The 16808-nt window shown below is 53.5% G+C and overlaps 1 protein-coding gene across 2 annotated transcripts in view; it reads left to right on the top strand.

Annotated features, from left to right (window-relative positions):
- Shc (SHC-adaptor protein) overlaps positions 1–16808 on the top strand; it is a 150266-nt gene that overhangs the window by 108147 nt on the left and 25311 nt on the right. Inside the window, exon 1 of one of the 2 annotated variants that reach the window (XM_050189059.3) lies at positions 2874–3932. The exons of the other annotated variant lie outside the window; for it this stretch is intronic. Within the exon in view, the coding sequence (XP_050045016.2) occupies positions 3869–3932 (64 nt within the window). The 5' untranslated portion in view covers positions 2874–3868. Of the gene's footprint in view, positions 1–2873; positions 3933–16808 lie in introns of those variants that run through there. 2 annotated transcript variants of the gene reach the window in all.

Here is a 16808-nt window from a genome sequence, read left to right as displayed (position 1 = left end):
CGCAGATAGGTCCTCGCGAATGACTATAGCCAGCGGGCGTCATGCTCACTCGTTTTACAGAGGATGTGGTGGCATCGGGTATTGTCGGTAGCGGTAATGTCGGAAGTGCTGTAAACGCAAAGCCTTCTAACAAAAAGCTTTAGAATAGCATAAGGACGCTCGTGTTAGCGTTGCGTGTGGCGCAGAGCTAACGCACAACTATGTAACCGCGGCTGTGGTCGAAGTATACGTGCACTAAACCTTAAAGCACGTCTCGAGAGCATGGTCTGTCTGCACGCATTTGCGTATACTCCCACCCATACTGCCTCCGACTGCGGCCGTTCTTAAGTTAGCATAGGGTATCCGCGTGCCACACTTTGAGAAACGTACATAGCATCAGGCTGCCGTTAGTCTACTCTCCATTTACCCTGCCGAAGGCTATGCATTTCCGTCGTGATTACAGCGTTGTCTCACTTTGTCTTTCACATTCCTATTTGGCTGCAAGTCAAAGTCGGTTACTCGCACGAGTAACTGTGCTACGTAAAAGTCTCACACCGCTGCTTGTTTCCGCGTAACGTTAAGATTCGTTCGGTTTACTGAGGCTGATTTCCGCAGGGAAGACAGACAGCACTGAGAAGTACCAAGACAATGAGTCGTTCGTCCTTGTCCTTCACGGTGTTGTCCTTCGCGGGAAAGCGAGCGCAGTAGAACGAACAATAAATGCCTTGCCCAACTTTCCACAGCTGAACTGTTATTGAAAACTCGCACCAAGTCGCTCTTGTCACTTAGTAACCTAGTATGTGCCGTTCGTTTCTATACGTAACACCCCTGTTTACATTGATCAGTAATGGTCGAATAAGGATCCTCGCTATAGACTGCAGCATGTGACATCTCTTGTTCGAACACTTGATCAATACAAAGTCGCCATCTTCTTGCGATCCACCGTCTTGTTTTTCTGTTAACAGCGGAATTTTTCGAGCACGGCTGAGCCTTTAAACATTTCGAATTTAATGCACATTGAGCACTTCCACGGATCAATTTCAACCGCGCTTCGACTCAACTATACTGGCTCAAGTTACGATCGCGCTCAATATTGTCGATGCATATTGACTTCAGTGGAGAATCGAATCAAAGCCCTGTGGCCCTGCTAAGAATAGCCTTGATGTTACATCATATTGTCCGTGTTATCTTCTCTCCGTCGACCGGCCCCCGTAATATTCTTCGGCAAGGAACGATCAACGCGTAGTACCGCTGCGTGGTGGGTTAAGTGCAGCTCCCGTTTATTTATTTCTTTTTTTTTTTTTTTTTTTGCTTTAAGCTGCGAAGCAGTGTAGAGGGAGCCAGTGGGAAGGGCGACGAAAGAGGCTGCAGCGGGCACGGCAGAGCGATCGTTGCGCTGCTGACGCCCCCGCAGTTCCTGCGGACGGAGAACTTTCTGTGTCTTTGTACTTGTGGTGTATGGTGGCGCGAAAATAGTCGCGTGCGCGTGGGTGGAGTTGGTTTTTTTTTTTTTTTTTTTCTCCCTGCCGTCAGGAGCTGAAGTTCGAAGTGCGGGTTGCTGTTTCTTTTTCGAATGTAACGATCCGCGTCGACGCTGAAGTTCAGCGCCGTGTGGCGAAGTCCCGCTTGTTCGCAGTGCTACGAAGCCTTCTAACTGGCACTTGCCACGTGGCCGCTGCGGAGATAATGTCAGAAAAACAAGCATCAAAGATTGATAACGAATGGGAGGAGCTGTTGACGGTCGTCGCGTCGTAGAAACTGGATCAAATTTGCTAGCAGCGGTTCTTCTTCCTTTCGTGCTCCTTTATTCTGTTTTCCCCGACGTTTATTGGATTGCCCAAGAGTGTGCCACGCGCGCTACAAGGGCGTGGGGCGCGAAATCCGCGGTGCGGAGGTTACTACGCTCACGCGCACTCGCACCCGTGTCTTGTGACGTCAAGGGCTGGTTGCACGATTTTCATCACCCGTCTCCATCCCTTTGAAGCTCTACGGCCTCAGCTTTAGCTCTCAGTTGTCTCTTCTCTCATTTACGCGTTATCTTTTCTTTTCTCTCCTCTCTACACGCTCCGCGAGAACCGAGTAGAATGAGGAGGATTTACTCCAATCTCCTCCTCTCCGCGTTCATTCATGAAGTTCTGCCGGCGCGCCTGCCGTGTCAGCGACAGCCGGGCCGGCTGCTACGGCGTCGGCTATCTCTCTCTCTCCTCCGCTCCGGGAGATAAATACAAGCACATACGTACACAGCTAGGCACACACTCCGAGCCGAGTGGCGAGGGAGAGGGAAGGTTGTTGCGGCAGCGGGGCTGCATGGAGGACACGCGCATGCGCCGTTCTTCTTCCCGCCAGCCTTCTTCCTCTCTTCTCTCAGCACTTGTGTGCAGCAGCAGCCTCCTGCTGTGCGTCTACTCCCACGGCTTTTCGAGACGTCACGTCCGGCCGTCCTTCTCTCCCCTGCATCTCCCGGTTCATTCATCCGCGGCCGGCTCTCTCGTCCTCCCTCAGCACCCCGCTGTTCTTGCCGTTCTTGCTTCTCTTTTTGTGTGGTTGGCGGCTCTTCTCTTTTTGTCGTTCAAAGAGAGAGAGAGAGAGAGAGCTTGCCTGCTCAGATAGTACGAGGGAGGGTGAAAGGAACCGTGCGGAAATAAAAGTAGCAACAGAAAGCGGAGGGAGCTGCGTGCGTCTGTTTATTTGCTGTTGGCTCCGTCGCTCGCGGAGAGAGCCGGCCCGCTGGCTGCCTGGCTGACTGGTTCGGGGTTGTTCGTCGCGCTGCTCTTTCCTTTCCATCCTCTCCCCCTCTGCCCTCCATCCCGCGAGTTTGCTTGCTGCTCCCCGCTGTTGCTGCTGCTTCTAGCTGCGGCGCAGTTGGTTTTTCGGTGCCTACGCAGCCGGCTGCTGCTCTCTACGGAGGAGGACGAGGCAGAGAGAAGCGCTTCTCGTTGCCCGAGAGGGAGAGAAGGCGCTTTGTCGAGCCTGTTTGCGTTTTCCTTGGATTTTTCTTTTCCTCCTCGTGTGCGTTTCCTTCCTCCTTTCTAGTATCTTTTTCTGCGTTGCGTGAACGCACGTTTTGGTGTAGTAGTGGCGACGACGACGACGGATAGTAGTAACGTCGGGTCGCCTGCTGCCACCGCCGTAAACCGCGCTCGACTTCGGCGTGTGTTTGATGATGTGTGTGCGCGCGCTCTTCTCCGTGACGTAGGACGAGAGATTCGCTACAGCGGGAGCTTGTGTGTGTTTCTGTGAGTGCTGGAGTTGGCTTTTCTTCTCCGGGATCTCTCCCGACCGAGTAGTGCGCGATCCAGGTTGAACCAGGCCGGCTTGCCTTCGCCTGTGTGGCGCAGGCTTGCTGCAGACGTGCCAGTTATACCTTGACGGGGAAGCCTTCTTTCGGAGGAGTCTGTCCGGCAGAAGACGTCGTGGCAAGAGGTGCTGGATCGTGCCGGATGACCTCCGGCCGACACCGCAGCGGCGCTGCAAGAAGGCAACCACAGCAGGGCCGTGCAGCAGCCGTGCCGGCGTACTACCAAGAAAAGCGGCGTCCGCTGCCCGTCGTCCCTCGCCGCTGCTGTCATGGCTCCTTCTTGTCGGGAGCGAGCTCCGTCTGCGAGGCGCTCCGCAGCCGCGGATCGTCGGGTCGCCGGCGCACCGGTGGAGTCAGCCTAAACTACTAGGACTAAACTCTCGCCGCCTTCCACCACCGGTGGTCATTTTGGCGGAGTTCTTCGTGGTTCATTCATCCGCTTCGTTTGTTACTACCACCGTGGTCGGATGAGCGACCTCGTGTACACGTGAGCGTGGGACTTCGGTGCTTCATTCACGCCGGCGTGCGCGTTTTCCGGTCTATGTTGTGTGGCATCGGAGGTCCACCGGTCTCGCCGTCGTGCTCGTCACCATGCTACGCTGCTTCACGCTGCCGGCTTACCGCACTCTCAAGGAAGAGGATGCCGACGTGCAGGGTCAGTCATCTTGCTGGTCTTTCTTTTTTTATTGCGTAACTGTTTATCGTGGCGACTTTTATTTGCAGCTTGGACTTGCGAGTATTATTCCAGCTTTCTCGTAGTGTTCGTTGCCGAGAGGCAAAAGGCGTGGGTGTTCCGCCTGGACCGGCTGTCCATTCTTTCTTTTTCCGGTAGCATTGTACCAGAACACCCCCTTTTTTTTTTCTTGTCTTCGTACTGTGGAAAGTTGCCAGTCCCTAATATTCGGATCGTCCTGCAACTTGCCAAACCCAGTAGACCTTGTGCGCGGCACGCCGCGCTTATGGTTGTCGCGCAAGAACCGCGCCCGCCCAGCAGCCTGCGGCAGCTGCCTGGCGTCCCGTGTACGAGAGAGTAGGCGAAACACGGAACGCGACTGCTTCGGCGCTGCTCGGCAGCTTGTCGCACTGTGCGGGCCATAACCAGCGGCAGATGGTTAGCGTACCTAGTGACGTGGTCTCTGCGACCACCGCAGTCGGCGTGCTCTGTTGCGACGAGAGAGTCGCGGAGTCGTCTTCCCCCGGTTGCCGTCGTTCGGCCGTCGGCAGTGCGCGCCGCCATTACTGCGTGCTGCTGCTGCGGCGGCGGCCGCTGGACGACGTTCTTTCTCGTGTCGGCCGCACGAGGAGAAGCGTAGGCCTTTTCGGGCCGGCTGGAACCCCCCTTTCCTTGCGTAGGCACACCACGCGGCTGGGCGCAGCCGGCGCCGCGAAGGAGCGGCGGCCCGTGTCCTCAATCGGCCCTCCTCGCTCAACGTATGCCTTGCCCGGCGGTTCTCTTCACGGTGGGGCAAGCTTGCCGGCCATGGGCTTTTCATTCACTAAAAGGGGAGACCGGCGCCGCGATCCGCTGGTCGGCCAACGTCGACCACCTACCTACCACACATACGACAATAACCTTACGATGGTGGTGTGACTACGTCTCGCAATCGCAGGAGCATCAAGCGCCTCATTCATGCTCTTGCTAGATGTCGTGTTTTACTCCAGTATTCGTGAGTAGCGGTTGACTGAAAGCGTGCCCTTCACATTTCGGTGCAGCGGAGGCTGCTGCTGCGCCTGCCCGAGAAGGAAAAGAAAGCGCGACGCCTGGTTTTCCTTATTTTTTATCGTTGTTTCGAGTTTTACGAGACCCGTTGCAAACGAGGACACGCGGAGGGAAATAAGAGAAAACATAGAAACGAGTGCGCTGACACGAGACCGCATCTCTGCTGCGGTGGGCCAGCCAGATGAACAAACGCCTGAAGAGTCGCCCACAACTTGTCTCTACATTCTTTAAGGGGAAAGGGTCCTACGTGCTCTGATTACGGCTGTTCGCGAGCTGTAACCTGGACACCCATCGTCGTACATTCACGTCGTGCAAGGGAAGCGCGTTGGTGTTTGCTGTTGAAGGGTGGGCGCGCGTTCTGGCGGGCTACAGCCACCCTACAGAGAAGCCTGACCGCTCGAATGTTTGTCAAATACGTCTAAAGGCTCTGGATTTGAGCACACGGGGCGCTCCTGGATGCGGTGTACTTCCCAGACACCTATCCTGCGTCGTCTGCAGGCAGTTCACTTAAAGCTGCATTAGTCCACAACGGGACAACGTTGTAATGTTACTTTACGGCTAAATGGCTTGACACGGTAAGTCAGCATTGTGAAGAGAGTTGAGCGAAAGGGAAGCGAAACGGTTTTGCGCAGAAGCAACCAGTTTCTGTGCTATCTGGCCATTGCGATTGGTTGGTTGGTTGTTCCTCAGTGAATTGGCGCAACACATGCTGTGAGTCGACCATGACTCGGGCGAAGCAAGGGTTTGAGGAATATAAATTAAATTATCGAACATGGTTACAGCGCCAAGGAAGACGAACGCGGAATGCACAGGATGGTTCTTCGTCTTCCTTAGCGATGTAACCATGTTTCGTAATACGGTAACCGGGCCCAGCTTTCGGCATAACTAACTGCGCTATCCAGTCGCAGGGTTAGCACTGTATCCTTTTCCTTCTTTCTTCAAGCGACAAACCACACCAAACGCGGTTTCGGCTCGGTTGTCAAGTGTGGGGCTTGTCCATTTTACGAGCCTACGCGATAACGCGCTGTAATCCCGGCCGAAACCGTGTGTACCACGTTATTACTGGTTGTAGTATGTACACCGTGTTACACGTTCCATTTACAACAAACGCCGTTATCGCCTAGCGTACTCTCCGACTCCAGGCGAAGACGGCATGTCGAAAATGCGTTCCGTGTGGTTGCCACAAGCCGCTGTCTTCTTGTTTTCTGCCCACATCGCATAGGAGGGCGCCAGTCCGCGTGTCCATTCTTCCTTCCTATCCCGTACGCTAGCACACAGCCGTGAATGGGTCGCCGTAGTTCCACGGGCCGCTTGCTTCATTGATCGCGGGCGCCGCCAATGGCGAGCCGCCTTTTCCGTGACGTCATGCGCGGACGCCGTGGCGAGAGTAGTAGTAGTAGTAGTAGTACGCCATTGTGTTCGACCGTGTACGAGGGAGCGCGCAGCTAAACCCTTTGTTCGCTTCGCGAGTCCCCTCAGAAACAGCAGCATGGGCGGCGGAGAGCGAAGAGGAATCAACGGAGGGAGGGGGGGGGGGGGGGGGGTTCGCAGGAGGGTTCTTCGCCGTGACGACTGGTGCGAAGAAGGGCGGGGGTGCGCATTGCAGCGGAGCCGATTAAAATTCCAGTCGGCTCGCCTGCTTTAGAACGGCAGGAAACAAAAAAGCGAGCGAGGGAGAGCGAGGCGAAAAAAAGTCGTGTGTCACAGAGGGCCGACCGACGTGCGCGCGATACGAGCCGAGGTTGCCGCACTCGCCCTTGAGAAGGCCGACCTGCGCGCCATGCAAAACAGCGCGCTTTGCGTCGGCGTCCGTTGCTCTGCTGCCTCTCGTTGTTGTTGCCCGATATCGTGAGCCACGTATACCTACTCGCTGCCTGCGGTGAATGGTCGCTATAAATGGTATGGCGCTCGCAGTCCACGCCGCTAAGCCCGTTGCGAAAATGACCCGACCGAAGTTTTCGTTCGCGGTGTAGCGGTAACGGGCGCTAACACAGCCGGGCGCACGAAAAATTGCCCAAGTAGTCCTTGCCTTGTGTGTGTTCTGCCGTGTCGCTTTCTTTTGCTCGTATCTCTGACTTTTCTCTCCATTTCTTTTTCTTTCTTCTTTTCCTCCTCCTCCTCCTCCTTGCTTCTTTTTGTTTCTTTGCAAACAGTGAACAAAATTTCTTTACGTGAAATGAAACATGTGCTTCTCTTCATAGCGGCAATCTGTAACGGAGAGTATGGAAAGAGAAAGTGCGGAAATCCTCGTGTAGTACGGCAAATACTTCCGGCCTCCAAACCCGGCGTTAATCCCTTCACGTAAACGCGTACACAAGCCGAAGTCGTACTCAAGGCGCATGCTTTCGTTTCGCAAATCCTATAACTTTTTTTTTTTTTACTACAGTGAAGCGCAATAGACGGGATAAATGAAGGCGAGACAGACGGGACAAGCGCTGCTAACAACTGTCAAAGCAGTTGTTAGTTGTTATAGCATTGTTTGCGCATTATACACTAAATTCGTGTCTAAGAGGTGTCCGCGAGCGCTCGAAAAGAATACCTCGGTAGGGGCACAGTAAGTCCCGCATATGGCACGTCACAGGTATCGCGTGCAAAGGGACAATAAAGAACTACACTAAGTAACTTTGCGCAGCTAAATTATTCTTTGAAAACCATATCTTCGTTGGGAAAATACTGATCTATAACGGTCCAAATGAACGCCTAACACGGTCTTGCTGAATTTCGCGCAGAAACCTCCGCGCCAGTTATTGGGCCGTCACATATTTCGAAATATTTGTCAGTGCATACACAGCTTTCTTTTTTTCCTTTGCTCGGAAAAAAGAGAAGTATAGGCACCCGCTATGATTGATGCCTTTTGTTTCTTTAAAATGCGATGTAGTTCTTCTTTAACGACAAAGAAAATAACTTGGCAGTACTAGGCGTTGTGCAAGCCCACGACGTCACGGCGACCTGCATGGCGCGACAGCGGTGTCGCCGGTCTTTCTTGCGTCTTTTGTGGCATAGCGAGCCTCCTGCCTCGAGGTAAAACCGGCAGCCGCTCTGCTATTGGAGAAGCATTATTTGCTATTCAAAGCTCAAAGCTGGGTCAGTTGATTGACCTAGTAACGCACCTTGATTTCCCGTGGTAATATATACACAAGGAAGACACGAGACAGGCAATAAAGACGCTGGACTAACAACAGTTGGGACTGGTAGTTGTTAGTTTAACGTCTTTTTTTTTTTTTTCCTGGCTACCCGAAATCCCCCATAAACTTCATTTTACCGCTGGAAATTACGGTGCGTGGATTACTAACGTAACCCAACTAAAGTTATATTCATCTAGATTGCACCTTTTTCTGGCCATTAAGCAATAGCCAGCGTGCAGCCTTTTTGTTCTTTGCTTTTCCTTCTCTGTCTGTTTCTTTTTCTTCCCCCGTATATACGGTCCGGGTACCACCGGCGTGCTTTCATTATCATCTATTCTCACCCCAGCCTGTTTAGTGAGTGTTCGGCGTTCGGTGTCGCGCCACTTCGCCCGGTTCTTTGACGTCGTCCTTCGCTCTCGCACGAAGCGTCGCGTAACTTTCCTGCTGTCGTCGAGGTCGTCGCAGTCCTCGCCCGAGGCGTCCAAGCACTCGTCGGGTGCGTAATGAGGGGTATGCAAAATGCGACTCGCTCTAAAGACACGCATCAGCGCCAAAGGGAGGCGTTTACTGCGTGGAAAACTTAGCCACCGCTCCATCTGGATCCCAGCAGAGATCACCAGATATATAAACATCTTTTTTTTTTCACGTTTTATAGGTGTATAAAGACTGTTTGGTTGGGGTAAGATTGTATCGTTGCTGGGGACCAGTGATGGCATCTTGTCCGTCGACATTTTTCTGGCCAGTAAAAAACGATGATACCTGTTACAGGCGGCACGAAAAGTGCATTAAATAAACTTTCAAAGCTGCCGCTATCAAATTCTCCTGTAGGATGCGTACTTCTGTGCGCCCAAGGCTGTGAGAATTATTGCACGGTTTTCAACCACGCTTTTTCTCATCGCAAGTCTTGTTATGGAGCTCGCTGTCGTGCAGTACAACAATTATTTAAAGCACTAACAGTAGGAGTGTTACCCATGGGAGGAGAAGACACCCTTAAGGGTGTGAAAATTTTTAGAGTGCGCATATTGAGAAAGTCTTCAAACCACCCCAGACAGAAATACTCGGTGCGCTAATGCTCTGAGTGTACCTGAACCTAATTGCACTATGGTTCTTGCATCCCCCCCCCCCCCCCCCCCGCCAACGAATTGCGGGAACGGGCCACCTCGTGCTCAGCAGTACGACGCCATAGCCGCTCGAGTCACCACGGCGCGCACACTGCAATGGGTATGGGGAACCAGCGCTGGATAGGCGGCGCGTCGAAAAGAGTGCGTTGCACGCCGCCCTGGGGACGAAACGTGGCATATTCCAGCCACACAACCAGACGACACACACACATACGCAGCCGTATTATAGTTCGTATGTTTCCGTTTTCGCGCCGCTTCAAGTGGACAGTTTTTGTAAAGAAGCTAGCGCCATCAAGTGAAGAAATGACGAAAGAAGCTTTTTAAGCTTTATATGTTTTTCACAGTGCGTCGCGGCGAGCACGTGTGTTTCTTTAACGGTTGCGTCGTGTATCGATGCCATGCTTGCGTGGCTGCCTGCCTCGCAAATCTAGCAGTTATGGCTCCGGTCGTGCTGCGCTATGGTTTCGTAAGTATTAGTTGGCCTGAAGATATTCCATATTTCTCTGGCTAGACATAAAAAATTCTGATGTTACTTCGCCACAGCAGTCAATGGAGAAGAAAGCTTTATCGCATCAGCTGACTCGCGAAAGCAAAGTTTTGAGTGCTCCGCTGCTTCATCCGTAACAATCCTGGCTACATTTAGCACTAATTACATAAATTTGCCGGATGCATCTCAGCGCCGATTCCTCATCCGCATGAGCATCTTTATAAACACATAGGTGGCTTAGTCGCGCGTGCGCCGGCATTATGCGCATACAACTCGTATTACACGGCAGCTTCCCTCCCACATAATTCTTGGCAATGAATGGATAATTTTTACCTTTAGTATCGTTCACTTGGTGCGGTGGCGTTGGAAGGGGCTTGGCGGTGGCATTGCGAAGGAAAAATGGTACATATGCCGGATGGTGCATGCTATTGCTCATTTTGTTTCCGACGAAATATCGACTGCAGATTCTGCTGTTTGGTACTGTCTGCCATGGCTGACCGTCTTCACTATCGAATAAACCAAGGATACACGCGAAATTTGATTTAGAAACCAGCCCGACACCGCTTGACAGGGCGACAAGACGGGAGCTTACTCCGCTCGCCTGACTGCTTGGATCCAACGCCGCCTCCGTTCTTGTTCGTATGGTTTAGATGGAAAGACGCAGAAGGATACATCCTCCCTCATCCCGACTTAGTTGTGGCACTTGTATACGCAACAGTATCGTCGGCGCCCTTTTGTTTTCCTTCGACTTTCAGGGCACGCAACGCAATTTTCGTCCGCGGGGGAGGCTGCATTGTGCACGTTCTGACCGCCAGGGCAGCGCTGCAGGCGCCGTGAAAAACTCCAGCGCTGGTTCCCCATACCATATCGACGCAGAGGCGCTCGACACTACTCGACACACTATGAGGACGCTAGCAAAAGACGCGGCAAAGCGCGGCATGATATCCGGGCGATCGAATCGTTCTTTCCAGGCAGGCGCCCAGGACGACGTCCGCCGACTGTCAAGCGTCTTCGTTCGTCGCGGGAGAGCGTGGTGTCAACAACTGCCCGCTTTCGGCACACTCGACGCCCGGTTGACGCCGTCTGGAAGCGCTCGTTCTTGTACCCCCCCCCCCCCCCCCCCCCGCCTGCTGCTACTGCTGCTGCTGCAAGTTAGGTCTTGTGCGTTTGTCGCGATAAAACTCGGCATTCGCCCGATTACTCCGTGCACCGGTCTTATCGCCGGGTCGCTTCCTGTGGTTTCCCCCTTCTCTCCTCTCCGTCCCTCGTCCACTGATAGGTGTAGATACGCGGAGGCACGTTTACTCGACGAGCGAGGAAAAGAGAAAAAGAAAGAAAGACGTAGGAAAGGTGGCACCCAGCTCCACGTTGTTGGCAAGTGGAGAGCTAAGTATGGATTGCTCGTCTTCTGAGCCACGTCAATATTTCGTTCCATCGTTTCCTTGTTCCCATATTGTAGTTTATTTTCCGCTGGCCTGCTCGTGTAATGGCATCGGACGGTAAAGGGCAATCCGTTACTGTGTCTCCGGAGTGTCACGGGTCGAAGCAGTATAGGCAAATTTGAGCCCGTATGGACTGTATGAGTATATTAACTTACTAGTCTGGGGGCCTCCTATATAAGTGCCGAGACCACCGGAATACGTGCAATTATTGAGTCCGGTTTAGTTGCATTCGCGAGTTATGGTTTAGCTGCACCCGCACCCAGTCTTGATAAACAAATCGACATCGACTCGAAGAATTCTCCCGCGACTCCACGTTATGTGGGACCGCGCCACGCCTCCGCCCATTGGCGTCTATGGCCGCAGCATGCGCTTCAGTAGCCGTTACCATTTCCTGTGATGAGCAGATGCTTCGTAAAGCTTTGCCTGCGCTTCAGTGCCTGAAGAGGCACGAAGTCACGGAATCAACAAAGATGGTCATTGATGAGTGTAGAGACTAATTCTGTCGCGTCATTTGTGCTACTGGGACCTTGGCCGGACCCTTGTCGTCGGCGTGATGATCTAAAGGCCATCCTCAAATTCTTGCACGAGAACAGAATGCGTATGAGAGAGGAGTCTTCTCTGCTCAGCGGGAGATTTATTACCAGATAAAAGCTGAGACGTCGCCCTGAGCTACTGTGTTCTAGCCTGCTGTTAGCGTTTCCTCTCAGCTCTTCTATCACAATAAACGTACCTCGCAATACAGTCGTGGGACGACGGCACTGCTCTTCAGCCTAGAACTAGCGATTCGAAGCGGAATGTCGAGTCGAGAAACGTTTAAAACGAATGTAGGAGTCATTTTCGTGCCCGTCGACTGACTCGCTTTCCTGCCGTTTGCGGACCTCCGACGTGACGAAGCCCCGTTTCCTCGAAACCGAAGCGTGTGCGTGCTTTGTTTTAAACGCATCCCGGAAGTTTTAGTAACAAGGGTGCACCCCACGCGCCGGTTTCGACGATTCATCGGCGCGGTGGGGGTTTCTCGCCTGCCACCAACCGCCGGGCAAGCAGCGAGCGAATCGTCGGGACACCCCCTCCTCCAACTTTCACTCTCCCCCCTCCTTACGTTCTGGGTAGTTTCCGTTTCGCCACCGACGTCAGCCGACGACCGTAGAAAGGCGCGAGCGGGCAGCGGTCGAGCAGGCGCGAGGCCTCGCGCGATGCACGAAGGAAAAGCCGTCGGCGAGAAAGAGCGTACGCGAAAGAAAAGGAAGGAGGTCGTGCCGGCCAGGCGAAAACGGCTGCTTTCAAAAGCGGCGAGGCTGGTGATCCTCCGCCAAGGCAAACTTCCAAGGAATGCGCGCAACAGGCCACGCGCCTGGTTCATTCACGCCGTCACGGCTGCGGGTGATTCGCGGATCCGCCGCTGCTCGCGGGACGACGCGGGGAATTCGCTACGCCCTCGTACCGCTAGTTATTCGAAATAAGGTTTTGTTCCTTTTATTTTGTAGAAAGATTTAAGTGGCACGAATGCTTTGCTTACCGTATACTGAAGGCACCTTACGCAGACCCAAAACGTAGTGTGGGCCGCAGAGCCGAAATTCTGCTCAATTTTGTCCAATGCCAATTGCTTCCGTTAACTTTGGAACCGCTACCACACAAAATCGGGATGTTCGACTCTCGTTCTCGCGAGTCCCGGGACTCTTATCGTTAAGGGCACTGATCGTACCTGCCACCTAAATTGTGTCGCGTATTTTTTTAAATTATTTGCGTGCGCGCGTGTGTGTGTGTGTGTGTGTGTGTGCGTGCGCGCGCGCGCGCGCGCAATCCGCACACGCTTTGTGCCCATTTCGTCTTTAATAACAGACATTCCTCCTTAATTACACACATTACGCACGGCAATCCTATTAGGGGCTAACATCTCCTGTTTTCACTTGACATTACCTCTCTCTCTCTCTCTCACGCTCGGCGCTCAGAAAATGTTACATACTGTGAACCCAGCAGGCTGTAGAGATTTTTTTTTTTTGATTAGTGGTTCAATCTGTGTCTGACGGTCAAAAGCGTGGCAGTTTGGGCGAGTTGGTATGTCATGACTGTTTTAGGCTTGTAGCGCAGCTAGTTGGAACAGCGGGAAACCCCCTCTTCGCCTCCGACGGACAAAGTGGCGCGGCTACGCGCGAGTGAGCGAAAGCATGAGTTAGCGAGTGAATCAAGGCGCGAACTGGCTCCTACCTTCGGCGGTGTACAGCATGTGCCGAGTTCGAGTGACTCACACAACTTCTGCCAAGTGTGCGAGTCAGGCTGCTTCCGTTGTATCCCGAGTCACCACTTCCCGACGGCCCGGAACATGGCGTGACGCTCGCTTGCGGAGTCTACTCGAGCTTGATACACTTTGTCGGCATCTGCGGGTGTAGTCTGACTGTTGCACTAACGGCGGAAGCGTGCCTCCTCATTTCTCGAGAACTCCGGCAGAGGAACGACGGTGAGTGCATGCGCGTGCCCCATAGTGCGCGATCCTCGCCCAAATGGCTGCGTAGCGCGCATCCTAGTAGTGCAGGCGATCGCTGATGTCGCTTTACAGCGAAGCGGTTGATCAGAATTTGACGACGGTTCTCGAGCGGAATCGGTGTGTGGTGCGGTCGGTATCCGACGCCCAAACAAGAGCCAGCAGCGCAGTCAGACGCCGGCATCGGCGGAGCTGGCGCAGCTTGCCGGAACGTGCGTCGGTTATTACGAACAGTATAGAAGTACCAAGCTCGGTTATAGCGAAGTAGTTGCGCAGTGGTAGCTCCAAAACAGACCCCCCAGTATAGGACTTTCGAAGCATGTAAGGACTGCTACTCCCTTTTAGCAGCTTCTCTCTCTTTGGTGAACGAGTTATTCGGATCTATGCGCCACTTTTCGACATCGATCTTTCTCTGTTGCTTCTCCGTAAACGTGCATGCGACATCTCGGGTTTTCGGAACGGAATCTTAGAATTCAGCAGCAGCACTATGTTGGGGCTATGCATAGGTTAGGAAGCGTGTGTGGCGCAAGGTTGAAATAAGAGACAGAAACGGAAGAAATAAGAGACAGAAACAGCGCTCTTTCTTTCTCCACTTATTTCTTCCGTTTATTTTAACCTGGCGCCGTATACATCTTTCTTAGGGAATCATCGAACACTGACTACATGCCGATGACTGAATGGCTTGTTCAATATCTGTCGGACGGCGCGCGGCCGTTGTCGCTTCCGCTGTCAGTGCTTTTGTCATCCACTGGCGACGCGGAGCATCTCTGTTAATTAGTCATCACCGTCTTGAGACATCCGTACTATGGGGAGAGATGTATCGGTTCGGCAGTGAGTGGCTGCGTTGATGTCTCCGCGAAACTTGGACGGTCCGTTGTGTTTTATAGATTCTGGTCCCTGTAGAAGCACGGTTGTAGATTCTGTTCCCCAGCGATCGAGCATACCAGCTTCCTCTTCAGGCAAGACATGCATTCCATAGCGATCGCCTAACTCGAGAGAACGAACGCGTGCAAGAATAGACGACGCACTCCTGTCTCTGTTTGGTGTTCTTTCTGCTCTTATACTTTCTTTGGACAAGCTTGGGCGGCCAGTCGTTAAACTTTCGTCCGCCGTTAAGCTTTATTTTTGTTTTCAATGGCAAAGAATGCGCGAGTTCTTTAATGAGTGTAAATGCATCCGAAATCCTGCGTGGCTCGAAGTCTATAGCCGTATAGCCATTCCTGCCAGAAGGGGCACACCGAACTTTACTTATAAATTACCCTTACTTTTTTTTAAAATAAAATTCGCAACACACGTTTCAAGCATTTTCTTTTGCTGTCAGCTGTGATGAGGAAGCTTTTTACAGTGCAAGGAGGTTTCTTTCCGTGCTGGATGCCCCGCGCGGGTCGCTCATGCGTACACCGGTATGCGCCGGCGTTTTCCTATCGAGGACGAAACCACGTGCGCGTTGGAATGTGGCCCACGTATCCTGTCGGCCACGAATGGCACGGCACTGTTGCCGGGCCGGCGCCGCCTGCGTCGTTTCCTGACACGCGACGCGGGCTCTCACCTCGGCGCAATTAGGCGACACTTCGCCAGTATTATTGGGTTCAACGTACTGTACACTCATTCTCGCGTCCGTTCACCAGTGAAACCGGCATTCGCCGTGTGATACGGAACATCTCGTGTTCCGTTTACTATAGCGCAGGTATCGCATAATGAAAAACCGATAAGCCCAACGCCATTGACAGGTTGATTGTGAGAGCGCACGCACTATAACGAGTGATGCCAAAACTGTGGAAGCGGAAACCGCCCAGAACGCATTGCCGGGGCGCCGTCTCGTCCGGCATTCATTTTGCGCCACCAAGTGAATTTGGGGCACACGTGAGAAGTCGTATATAGCTGACACGCGTTGACAGTAGTTGAAAACAGGAAACTTTAGATTAATTGGTCGTGGTTACCATAGCTTCTTTAGGCTGTCTTACTAGGCAAACACAATATGTACATGGATAATCTTATGCAAAGCTGTGCGGTCGGGGCTCTTTGATAATCTCGAATGTCATTCGCTAAACAGACGTTCTACCGATAGGACTTACTTTCTGATCACGCTTCTTTTTTTTCGCCCAGTCGGGACAAATTGATCTGTCTGAAGCAGGCGGAAGTAGCGCTTCCGCCTCTTGCTAGACTGTTTCCGTTCTAGTGCCTGTTTTTGTTTCTTCTCCCCGACAGACGTGCGTTACTTTACGGTTTCGCTCTTTTCCGGCGTCGTATCCTGGTGCAAAAGAGGGTGTGCGCTAACTGCTCGCGCGCGCTCGGTGCCTTGCCCCGCCGGGCCCCGCCGGCACTGCTGCTTGCCGCCCTGCCGCAGCAGCCGCCGCTCGGAGCAAGTTGCAGGGGTATGCCGCCGCACCCCCGAAAGAGCACTCTCCTCTCAAGGTCGCCACCACGACCGCCGCTGCTGCTTCCATCGCACAGCGGGTTGTTGGTGGCGGGGGGAGGAAATGGGAGGGGGGGTGGAGGCACCCCTTTCCGCGCTGTCGTCGCGGAAGCGCGGCCCCCTTTTGTCCACAGCCGGCAGCGTATTTTCTGTGCGCGCGCGTGTGGAGGACCTTCGCGCGAACGGACGGGTGCGGCAGCAGGCCCAGAGAGGCCCGTGCGCGGTGACCCCTCCTTCTTCTTGAATGGCGCTTTGTCCTCAATGGCTCTCTCCTCCTCCTCAGGTTTGCCCGACGACGGCGGAGTCTCTGTCCGAGGAGAAGGCCGTCGTTTCTCGCAACGCCGCGTTCCTCGGCGCCAGACGACGACGTCCTCTGAGCTGCGCGCTCAATGGGCGACCGCCGCGTGCGTGTGTGCGTGTGCCCCGTGTTGGCCGCCACTCCGCAACCCGTGACCCCCAAGCTGCAAATGGCCGCATTGTCTTTTTGGCCCGCCATTGTTGGCTTGAAGAAAAGTCGCCGTGCAGTGCCGCTTCTGCGGGATGGCCATTGTTTGCGTGCAGCGTAATCGCTCCTCTGCTGCTCTCTTTTGTGTGTATGTTTGTGTGAGTTTTTGTCAGCTCATAGGAAGGTCGCCCCGTGACGTGTCACGGGTCCGTGGGTGCGAGTGTGGAATCCGGCGACGTGGAGCTTGCGCCGCCGCCGCGGCAGCAGCTTTCGCCGGTTCGTGGTATAACAGGTGC

This window comes from Dermacentor andersoni, chromosome 2 (assembly GCF_023375885.2).
Source record: "Dermacentor andersoni chromosome 2, qqDerAnde1_hic_scaffold, whole genome shotgun sequence".
Taxonomy (NCBI): Eukaryota; Metazoa; Arthropoda; class Arachnida; order Ixodida; family Ixodidae; genus Dermacentor; species Dermacentor andersoni.
The sequence above is the reverse complement of the archived record's forward strand: the minus strand, read 5'-3'. Positions and strand labels throughout refer to the sequence as shown.